Source organism: Mustela nigripes, chromosome X (assembly GCF_022355385.1).
Source record: "Mustela nigripes isolate SB6536 chromosome X, MUSNIG.SB6536, whole genome shotgun sequence".
NCBI classification, from domain to species: Eukaryota; Metazoa; Chordata; class Mammalia; order Carnivora; family Mustelidae; genus Mustela; species Mustela nigripes.
The window spans coordinates 36,462,421-36,474,778 of record NC_081575.1 but is presented as its reverse complement, the minus strand read 5'-3'; the positions used below and the strand labels follow the sequence as shown (position 1 = coordinate 36,474,778).

General features: G+C 35.8%; 1 protein-coding gene across 1 annotated transcript in view; it reads left to right on the top strand.

Annotated features, from left to right (window-relative positions):
• The window catches only part of ALG13 (ALG13 UDP-N-acetylglucosaminyltransferase subunit), a 66,701-nt gene that overhangs the window by 901 nt on the left and 53,442 nt on the right, over positions 1-12,358 (top strand). The window contains 2 exon segments of the mRNA XM_059385693.1: positions 190-352; positions 2,049-2,187. Coding sequence (XP_059241676.1) covers positions 190-352; positions 2,049-2,187 — 302 coding nt within the window.

The window sequence follows — 12,358 nt, the reverse complement described above, 5'->3', positions numbered from 1 at the left end:
ACTTGTGAGGTACCTTGTTGGGGCCCGGTACGGGGGCAGAGCGTCGTTCTGGAAAAGTAAGATTGGCTGCAGGTAGATTCTGCGGCCCGCGCTCCGGTCTGAACACCGACTTTAGGGTTGTTTTTACAGTAGCTTGTTTAAAAGTCCCGCTTTTTCTTTCTTTCTCCCCCCCCCCCCCCCCTTTTTCAGATCTTCAAGAGCCTGGGCTACAACCGACTTGTCCTTCAGATAGGTAGAGGAAAGGTGGTACCTGAACCATTCAGTACTGAGTCATTTGCTCTGGATGTTTACAGGTACAAGGATTCATTGAAAGAAGATCTTCAGAAAGCGGATCTTGTTATTAGTCACGCAGGTAAAGTGCCTTAGAGTACCACGGTTTGGGTTTTGATAGTAAAAACAGAAACTTGAAATTTTCTGAGGTAAAGTAAAATTGCTAGGGTAAGGCACTGTAGCCCTTTTGAGTATAATACTTATTGGAACGTACCTATTGAGAACATTATTAGAGAGTTTATTATTTCTGGGTGATACAAGGAAAGAAAATTAACAACATAGACCACATTTAAAGTAAGAAACTCCAAACACGGGCAAAATAATTTACCCACCGTTGTGCGTAAAGAGTTGTCAAATTTGAAATTAGTATTTGGGCTTAAAATTGCAGGAATGTTCTGCCAGCTAATTGGTTGGATTGGACATGGAGAAATTGGCTTGGAAAGATTTTTTTTTATATTTTAAATGTATGAAATGAATGCAGTCAAAAGTATTCTTTAACCAGATGTTGTGGAAACCATTGCCTGTTCTTCAAAAACCATCCTGATCTAGTTAGACTACCAGTACCTTCACAAGAACTGTTTTTGGGGAGCTTTGCAATTTCGATTGCTGGGTAAGTGAGGGAGGAAGCTTCCTGGTTCTTAAGAGTGTAGTTTGAAGGGGGAGAAGTTATTAGAAATAAACATTACTAACACATTAGTGATTAGTAGCATATAGGGTAATATTTAACAGTTCTTGGTACCATTCTTTGTGCTTTGTGTGTATAAGTTATTGAATCCTCCCAGACTTATGAGCTGAGTATTATTAGTATTCCTGTTATACAGATGAGGAAACAGACACAGATTAACTGTAACTTGTCCAATCAAGTTAGTAGATAAAAGTCTGGCGTTGGAGTCTAAAGTAGTCAACCTAAAATCCTTTGTCTACTTATCCATCTCCTCACTCCCATTTACTTTTTTAAGTTTTTTATTGTTTATTAAGATTTTATTTGAGACAGAGCATGAGCGGGAGGAAAGGGAGAGAAGGAGAAGCAGACTTCCCACCGAGTAGGGAGCCCAGGCAGCCCTAAGCAGGGCTCCATCCCTAGACCCCGAGATTGTGCCTTGAGACAAGCCAAAGGCAGCCCCTTAACTGACTGAGTGACCTAGGTGCCCTGGTCACTCCCATTTAAAATACCTAAAGAGTTTTAGATTTCAGAGTTGAATTGACCCAAATGTTGTATATATGCACATTTATGGAGATTAATTCTTGACATTTTGGGGATGGTACCTCACAGGCAGACTTTTAAGGATCGTCAGAATTTTAAAGATTTTACTTACTTGTTTGACAGAGAGAGATCCAAGTAGGCAGAGAGGCAAGCAGAGAGGGGGAAGCAGGCTCCCAGCTGAGCAGAGAGCCTAGTGCGGGGCTCAGTCCCAGGACCCTGAGATCATGACCTGCGCCTGGCTCAACCCACTGAGCCACTCAGGCACCCTTGAACTTAAATCTTAATTGAATTCAAGGCTCATGCCCAGGGCATACTAGTGGAGGGCAAGTGGCAAAGCACTGAATCGTAGGTCGTAATATTGTGGGCAGTGGTAAAGAATGTATTTTTCAAGTCAAGTTTATAACACATAGAGCAACTGATCACTACATTTTTCTGTCATTTGAATGTGTAATTAAAAGGCCGGGTTTGTAGTTCTGCCAGCTAAGTTCATCATCTTCATTTCTACCTATAAAGCTTGGTGGAGGACTTTAGGTCTTTTTTTTTTTTTTTAAACTATTAAACAATTTTGACCTAGGTGCAGGAAGCTGTTTGGAGACGCTGGAAAAAAGAAAGCCCCTTGTAGTGGTTGTAAACGAAAAGTTGATGAACAATCATCAGTTGGAATTGGCAAAGCAGCTGCACAAAGACGGGCATCTCTTCTACTGTACCTGCAGGTATACTACAGACTGATAATTTGACTTCTTACCTTAAATCCTCCTTAGCTGTTCTTACCCACTTACCTAACCTGTCTGTCTTTTGAACCTCTTACCTTCTGCTTATCAAATATACTTTGATTTTTCTCACCTGTGAAGCTCTCTTATTTGTCTTCCACTGTGAGTGGGATCTCTGTTCTATTTCTTTCTGTGTCTGTGCCTGCTTCATTTCATGTGAATATCTCTGTGTGTACGCATGTATGTAAGTTCCGTCTGGTGTGCAAGTCTGTGAGAATAAAATTTTTGAGTTCATTAGATTTTCATTATTTGAAGAGGGTATTTGATTATTTTTTATAATTAAGGTTTTGCCTTTAGTAAATCCATTTGGATCCCTAAGTGAAATTTACTCACTCATTAATTAAACTACACCTAATATGTCATATGCATTGTTTTTAAATGCTATAGATAAAGTGATAAACATGAGGTAAAGCCCCTGCTTTCATGATACTTAGATTCCAGTGGTGGGAGATAGAATACTGCTCATAAATAAGTGATGGAAGATAATTTCATGTGGTGAAATGTGTTATGAAGGAAATAAGGCAGGGTGATATGATAGCTGGAAGTGAAGATTAATTAGATTGGTCAGGGAAAGCATGACTGAGTAATGACATTTGAGCTGAGACCTAAAAGACAAGAGCTAATCATGTGAAGCTCTAGAGGAAGAAGGAACAGCAGCAACTACAAAGGTCCTAGGTTAGGAACGAGCTTGGAGTTTGTTTTGTTTGAGGAGCAGAGGGAAGGTTAAGTGTGGCAGGAGTATGGCAAGCAAGGGAGAAGATAGTATAAGATGAGACTGGGTGGAGATAGTTCACATAAGAGTTGTGATTTTATTCTGTGTTTAGTGAGAAGCCATTAAAGTATTTTAAGCCAGAGGAATTACAATGGTAAGGAGTATTATTTTCTAGAAGTATATTCAAATTCAACAAGAACTGATCAACATCACTGTAGAAGGATGAAGAAAATTGCTGGTTGGTTTTCTATTCTTCTTGAGACATTAGAAGCTTGCAAAAGGGTCAGGTCAGTAATTCCCAATTATTTGACTTAAAAAGCTATCCTAGTTTGATGTTTTAAAAAGTAAAGACCTCATAGAAGTATTATAAAGTACTTATTTTTATGTTTTAATAATTGAAATTAATTTTAAAGTGAAAAACCTTAAACTGGCTAGAACATAAAAAGTTTGTCTTTTAACTTCACTGCGTGTCTCTTATGCACTCAGTAAATACTTTTTCTTTCATTAAATATTTATTGAGCATCTGCGATGTGCCAGGCATTATTCTAGGTACTTGTCATGTATTGGTGAACAAAACCAACAATTCCTGTTCTCATTGAGCGGGGAGGCAAGTTCATTGATTGCTTCAGGGACAATTATTGATGTCCTAATCCCTGTATGAGATTGGAGGAGAGAAAATATCAGGGTGGCAGTGCAACACCGAAGCCATTATTAAAAGTATTGTGAATCTAGAGAAGCTTGGTAGTAAACATTATGTAGGCTTCAGATAATGGGTATAACTGTCCTTGGATAGTTGAGACTGATAGGGTTTAACATTTTTAAATGAAGAATAAACTCCTCCTCCTAAAGGGGGCACACAAGTCAATTTTTCCAGACACTTTTAATGAGTATTTTTATTCTACATGTTAATTCAGCTTTGATTTTATGTCAGTACATTTAAAAGGAGAAAGCACTGATATCAGAAACATCCTGATTCTTTACTCAAGGTGAAAAGGAAGCTCTACAAGTCTCCCAATTTACTTTTTACAGTTTTAGAAGTCTTTTTCTTAATATTAATTTCAAGAAAGTCACACACATGAATGCTGTAAAGATCAGTAATTGGTTGTATTTTCATTTTAGGTATGTTATTTATTCCCCCAAATCTAGGCTAGGTAGCTGTATATCTTGTTCTAATTTAAGTGGCTGCTTTACTTAAATTTCTGAAGTAATACTTTTATGTCTTGGTTTGGAATCTACTTCCAACATGCATGGTGATTGTATATTGCTTAATTATATATGGATTTATGATTTATGATTGTGAAATAACTTTTCTTTGCCAGTAATTTACTACCTTCATGCATGGTCCAGTAGTCTCCCCAGCTTACTGTTCTTGTCTGGCAGCTGTTACTTTTGTTTTTATTTATTCTGTTTTTATAAATTAATTTTGCTTTGGTTTATATCTGCTCAGTCCTGAGAAATGTTCAAGAGCCATGTGATCACATCTTTCATGAAATAGTATTTCTGTAATATTTCAGTTGACATGATATATAGTATGTGTTGAATTGGTATTGATATGTACTACATAGTGCTATTCATAGTGCTTTAATCTTTGTACGTATGGTTGACCCTCGAACAACACAGATTTGAATGACATGGGTTCATTTATATGCGGATGTTTTTTCAGTACAGTACTGTAAATGTGCTTTCTTTATGATTTTCATAATAATGTTTTTTCTCCAGCTTACTGTATTAAGAATTACAATGCATAACATAATGTACAAAATGTATGTTAATTGACTCTATGTGAACAGTAAGGCTTCTGTGCAATAGTAGGCTATTTGTAGTTAAGGTGTGGGGGAGTCAGAAGTTGTATATAGATTTTCTTTCTTTTAAGATTTTTTATTTATTTGAGAGAGAGAGCACAAGTGGGAGGGAGGGGTAGAGGGAGAAGGAGACGCCGAATCCCTGCTAAGCTGGAGCCCAACATGGGGCTCCATCCCAGGACCCTGAGATCATGACCTGAGCCGAAGATAGATGCTTAACCTACTGAGCCACCCAGGTGCCCTTGCAAGTTGTATATGAATTTTCAATTGCGCAGATGGTTGGTTTCATTAACTCCACCTTGTTCAAGGGTCAACTATACCTAAAATAAAGTTATATTAAAATTCATATGTACAGTTTGAGAAGCATCACAATATTTTTGGAAGTTAGATTCAGTCATCAAGTGGGCAGCAGATGAATTACAGGATTTTCTCCCTTGTTACCTAATATTTTTCTTCTTTTGTTTTAGCACGCTTCCTGGGCTGTTACAGTCAATGGACTTATCAACACTGAAATGTTTTCCTCCTGGCCAGCCAGAAAAATTTTCTGCATTTTTGGATAAAGTTGTTGGATTACAAAAATAAACACTAATCTCTGAACACTTTAAAAACACCCCCCAAATCCAACCTATGGAATGTGGTTAAATCAAGTTAAATATATAGTATATATTTACAGATATAAATTAATAAACTTACACATCTATAGAATGTACAGAAAATTTTAATGGTGTGAATGTTAGCTTTTGGGTCCAAATCCTTACTGCAATTTAGTAAATTCAGTAGATTTTTACTTTATAGTTTAGTTAAAATATGTAGTGAGCATTCACAGGTTTTATTCTAGAATCCCAAATTGATTTAGAAATCACAAAAAAAAGATGAGTTAAATCTGGAAACTTTGACAAGAACCTCAAACGTAGTTATTAGTTTGGTGTTCCTTAGAATAAGAAAAATGAAGCAGTAACAAATTTGTAAAGGCATTTGAGAGTCAAGATCATTAGCTGTACAGTTTAAAGAACCAGTTTTTTAAAAAGCAGAAATGATGAGTTATGTTCTGTGAAATAAAACATTAAATAATTACCTTAAAAAGGTTAATTAAAGGTTAATAAGATTAAATATCAAGTCCATTGATTATGGTACTTGGAGAAATTTTAGTGGAGTAGATTTGTTCTCTTTCCTCAAATGCAAATAGAAAATGACAAAATAATCTTGTTCTATATCAAAGTTTTATTGGTTTGAAAAGAAGTCAAAAAGGACTTAGGCTAATAGGACTTGATGTTATTTTTAAGGGCCCCTTCTCATAGCAGTGCTGAAACATTTATTGTAACAGTAATTTATAATTTATGTACTTATAAAATTAGTTTTCACTCTTCAGATATACTTTCCATAATATTCCAAAATGTTGGCTATTCTAAGCATTTTACTTGAGATGCTTTATATATAATGTTTCTATAGATTTATTTTCCTGATTGTGTTTTACTTAGGTTAATATTAAATTATTAACTAGTAGTAGAAGGTGGTGGCTGAGAAATACTCTGGGTAGCAGGAGGAAGCCAGCTTGGATTAAAATTTTGCTGAGACTAATCTAACAAGTGAGTAATTAACATCTGCTTAGTTGAGAATTCACAGCACCAGAATCCTAAATGTACATTAGTCTAATTGCTAATATTATATAGGAAAGGCCCTTTTCCAATATATGGAGAGAATATACTGGGCTCACTTACATGTTCTAATTTGAGAAAAATTGTGGCTTAAAATGTATTTTGATCACTTGGTTTTTAAGTCATGAAGGACTAACCACAGAATCAGAAACAAAGGGTCTGCTTAAACATCAGGCAACTGTGAAGTGGTATGAGACCGCAAATCCTCTGTTTTCTTTCTCACAAGAGTATATAGCCCTGACTCCATTATTTCATTTAGCAGAGACTTAAGTCAATGGTATTGTGTGTAGTGATACCCCTTAACTATATACCTCTGAAATATTTTTATCAGTTGTTCAGCTTAAAAAACCAGGGATCTCTCAGACTCAATTTGATTTGACAGGAATTCTTGGGATCATCTCATGCAATCCCATCATTTCATAGATGAAGAAGGCCAGAGGTTTGCAGTTGTCTATCAGCCTCTGACAGAGAGCTGCCACTGGAGAAGCAGCTTCTTGACTCCTGGTCTTATACTCTCTACCACACCATAATATATATTGTAAGCTTTTTGATTCTTCATAATTGTTTGTCTAGTATTTAGTTACTTCCTTCCAGGGAGAGTTTTGTTCATTTATTAGAAGTTGTTTACTTTAGTAGGAATTTCACACTTAATTGGGTTTTTCTTTGGTGTTTGATAAACTTATCTTAGACTTAGAAACCTGTGATTCCTCAGTTTTTGGAATCTAGCAAAATTCCATGGGTAGGATTGATACTAGATTGAATAAAGGAAGACTTTAAGACTGAATTGTAGATTTTTGGAGTTGGAAGACAATTTTAACCCACTGAGCCACCCAGGCGCCCTGGAAGACAATTTTAAACATAATTAGTACAAACCATTTTTTATAGATGAGGAAGAAGGCTAAGATAAATTAATTGCCAAATTTACCTGCTAATGGTCTTAGGAAAAATTAATGGTAATCAAGATTCTATTTGGAATATTCGCTCTGAATGAAGTTTATTTGGTTTCATTGCATGGCAGGGCTTCAGGTTCTTGAAGTCAGTGGGTAAGTGGAATTTAGTTTATTTAGCAGTTTTCTGTTGGAGTTACTTAAATTTCCAGGGATAATCAAGCAAAAGAGTATTTTGAGAAATTGTGGTATCATGGATAGGTTCAAAGTTGGACAAGTAATAGTAGAAAGTTGATTCTGGAGTACATGAAAAGTGATGTGGGGTTATAGGATGACCTTGGGAAGTAGGGAGTTCAGATGACTGCTTATGATTTGTGAGGAAAAAGCTGGAAGGATTTGGTGGGAGGTAAGATAGTGCAACTGATGAACTTGATGTGGGATTTTGGAACCTTAAAAGGTATAGTTGAGTCTTGAACAATGTGGAGGGTTAGTGGTGCAAGACCTGTGCACAGTTGAAAATCCACATAAACATTTTGACTCCCAAAAGATGGGACTAATATCCTGCTGTTGACTAGAAGCCTTACTGATCACAGACTGTCAATTAACACATATTTTGTATATTATGTGTATTATATACTATAATCTTAATAAAGTATGGAGAAAAGGAAATGTAAAGAAAATCAAGGAAGATACAGTTACAGTACTTTACTATATTATAAAAACAGTCTGTTTAGGTAGACCTGCACAGTTCAAATCCGTGTTGTTCAAGGGTCAGCTAGTCATTATTTGAAAGTACTGCCAAGTGTCTGATTTTAGACGTTTGAGAGTACTACTCTGCTTTTAAAGGTAAATCATGTAGATAAAAAGGGCAATATAAAAATGTGTACCACCACTTTGATAGATCGAGGAAGAGTTTTCTAAGACTAAAAAAAAGTCTAATTACTACATGTAATGTATTCATTTTTCTTGGCCCTTTATTATGGTATAAGCAGTTAATCAGTCTGATTTCACTCAAATTGCAAAATTTTCAGACCAAAAATCTGCATACAGTGTAAGAAGTGAAGTGTATGGGCAGACTATTTGAAACTGATTTGGGGAAAAGGTTTGGAATGGATGGTCCATATAGTTGTATACTAATCTGTTTTTTTGCTGTACAATACTATGTTTTTGTGGGGGAGTGGGAAATGAAAAATAATTAACACTTGTTACTTGCTTAGTATCTCTCATACTATTTAAAGCAGTTTAGGAGTTTCTGGGTGGCTCAGTCATTTAAGGGTCTACCTTTGGCTCAGGTCATGATCTCAGAGCCCTGAAATTGAGCCCCATGTCTGGCTCCCTGTTCAGCCGGGAGTCTGCTCTACCTTTCCCTCTCCCTTACCCACTGCTTGTGCTCATTCTCACTTGCTCTCTTGAATAAATAAAAAATATTAAAAAAAAGTTTACAGGTACGAAGTTACTTAATTTTTACAATAACTTTATGAAGTAGTTACTATTCTTCCATTTTGTGGATGAGGAAACTGAGCTCAGCATCATGCAAAAAGGAAGTTTTATGTAACTTAAGTGTCCGATGGACTGGGAATTTTAATTGTTAGAATGCTGATTTCCACTGTGTTTCTTCCATCATTTATTGGTGACAGGACAATATTTAAAGTCAAGACTATTCCAAGAAATTTTGATTGATAACCACAGATATATTTCAGTCTTTACATTGTTATTTTTAAAAGCATACTGAATGCTAATCAAAATCCATGTGGAGAAACTCCCAAATGGTTTGCCTGGTTGCAACTTACTTACTGTCTCTTTTTTCTCTAAATATTTTGGGTTCTATTTTTGGTCCTGTTCTCTTTATATATATTTTTTTCTTATCATTTTCATTACTCTCAGAGATACCATTGATGCTCCTATCTATATTCCCTGACTCTTCGATTTGAGCTCCTGAATGTATTTCCAGTTACCTGAACTAAAATCTATTTCTCCTTCCATCCTTCTGAAATCCTTGCCTGTGTTGATGATATTATCATTTAGTCCTCTAGGCTTATATCTTTAACCCATTATATCTGATCAATCACCAGGTTCTCTTAGCTTTACTTTCTGAATATCTTGAGCCCATTTATTTGCTCACTTAGTCTTGTAACATAAATGTGTAATAAGCATCTACTTTTTGTATCAGCACTCAAGACATCGATTCCTGCTCCGGATGAACAGTCTAGTTGAGGAGGAACTGTCTTACTCATTGAATCCTCTGCCCATAGCACAGTAGGCTTTCCATAAATGATAAATGTACTTTTTCTCATTTTCTTGATTGGGATTAGGTCTTTAGGAAGCACTGTCATCTTGCACACAGTCATTATATAGAGTCTAGTATGTCTCTTGTTCAGAAGAAAGATGTGACCATCACATTGTATGGTGAAATTTGTAGGCTTAAATGTTCATAGGACTGTCATTAAAACAGTAATACTGATTGTATGTAATATCCTAATGCTATTTAAGTGTCTGTCAAATAAGGGAACCTATTGGGGATTTTTGGTAAAACATGTTAAAAATCAAGAGGTTTGTTAAAAGCAGTAGCTATAGTGTTTTCCAGTAAAAGATTACATGGAGAAAGATTTTTAAGATAACTACCAAACAACAATTTAATTCCTTCTTAAATGGTTTATTACTTATGTGAATATTCTAGCACAGTCTTTATGCTGAATAGTTCTTTAAATTATAATTTTTGTAGGTGGCTATATAGAAGGTGAGCAAACCTAGCTTGCTTCAAACAGGAATTTCCTAAAGAATATGTGCTCCTTGACTGATAATATTGATTCTCAGAATATATTTAGGGTCTTTTATATCATTAAATACCATCTATTGTGGTATTTTTTAAAGATTTTTTAAAAAGATTTTATTTTTATTTATTTGACAGACAGGCATCACAAGTAGGCAGAGAGGCAGGTGGAGAGAGGAGGAAGCAGGCTCCCTGCTGAGCAGAGAGCCCAATGTGGGGCTGTATCCCAGGACCCGGAGATCAGGACCTGAGCCGAAGGCAGAGGCTTAAACCACTGAGCCACCCAGCTACCCCTCTATTTTGGTATTTTACTTCTAGCTTTTTACTGTGTTAATTAATTTTTTACCACAGCCAGACCAAACTTATTTTGACTGACACTGTCATTTTATTTTGATGGCTATATAGTCCTCCTATTTAAGGCAAACCCTCTTTGGGTCTTAGAACCCTTCAAAATTTCTAAAACTTGCCTCTCTCTCACCGACACACATTTTACAGTGAATTTCAGGGAGTTTTTTACCAGGTACCCAGGCACCAGGTTAAGAATCTCCAGAATGGTTAATTTAAGTATTTTCATTCCTCATTCATTGTTTATTAGTACTCTGGTGATAAGGAAGTCCTCTGATTAAATACATATAAATTTAGCAATTCCCAGTTTTATCACATAACAAATTAGAAACTTAACAAGTTTAACACCTGCCAAACACAATTTGAAATAAATTTTAATATTTATTAACTGTCTATAACCCATAATGTCTTATGTAGCACTATTTCTAATTGATAAATGGAACTAAATGGAATTTTTTTCATTTGTACTAATTCTAGGATATACTAGGTGAGGCTATTTGGAAAAGCAGTACAGTTCTGTACCTTGTTAACTGTCAAGTGTGTTTCTAATGATTTTGCTGAACTGATAGTCACTGTTGGAATGATGTCTGTGAGGCCATATATTGCATCTTCTTTACTGTTCATTTCTTTTTTTGTATAGAACATACTGGTTGTTTCTCCACTGCCAGTGTGCAGTGGGTGGATAGTACACTTCCCAAATTTAGGAGTGAAAAACATTCTTAAATCCTTGGCCTAAGTGATTTTCTGAATCTCCGTTTTCACATTTGTGAATTAGTAAAGCTTATAATTTCCTTCATAGGTGATTTCTAAGACACAAGACCAATTATGTGACATGTTTGAAAATTAAAAGAATGTCACTGAAATAGTGCATTTTCTCGGTTTGAGTTTTTTGTTTTAAGAAGTAGGAGTAGAGGGGCACCTGGGTGGCTCAGTCTTTAAGCGGCTGCCTTTGGCTTGGGTGATCTGAGACCCACATTGGGCTCCCTGCTCTGCAGAAGGCCTGCTTTTCTCTCTCCCAGTCTCCTTCCTTGTGTTCCTGTTCTCGCTGTATCTCTGTCAAATAAATAAAATCTTAAAAAAAGGAAGTAGGAGTAGATTTAGATTTCCCTGGAATTCACAGTATATACTACTAAGTGATACAGAAAGCAAAGCCTTCCTTGAATTTCATATTCAAATTCATTGTCCGTCTCTAGCTGGGGTTATAGTTAGAGAATTAAAGATTATTTAGAATTTTAAGTGCATCAAAACAAGAGTGTTCTGGTTTATATTCTCCTTTCCTTCAATCCCCTGTTTGTTGATAGACTGTTCAGAAACTGTATTTTGAATAATAAACCAACCCCTAGTATTTCTGTGCCATTAGGATACATTTTTGAACAAAGCATTACTTTTTTTTTTTTTTTAATCTATATCAGAGTGCTTCAGATGAAGTGGGAAGAGTAGGAAATGAAAGCAAGTGGGTCTTGGTAGCGTTTCTTTTACTTTGCATATCTGAAGGATCACTGCTCTGGGAAATCAATTCTTTATTGTCTCTTTACTAAAGCTTGAGGAGGGAGGGTGAATAGGATCGAATGGCCAGATTTTGTTTTGGAACCATTGTGTTCCCTTCCCTCATGAATCCTGCTTTGTTCATTTTGTTTAAATGTCTACTATGAAGAAAGGCAACAGGTTCTGTTGCCAGTGTGCTGTTAAAAATGTTTTTAAAACATTTTTCAAAATGTTTACCATCACATTTTTTAGAAATGAAAAACCTTAAAAAGAGGTCCTGTAGGGTTGAGTTCTTTACCCCAATTGGTCCCATGTTATTTTGGTACTAAAAATAAGTGAAATAAATGATTTAATGTTAGGGTATTTTAAGAGAGTTTATTTGATGGAGAGAGACACAGTGAGGGAGGGAACACAAGCAGGGGGAGTGGGAGAGAGAGAATCAGGCTTCCTGCTGAGCA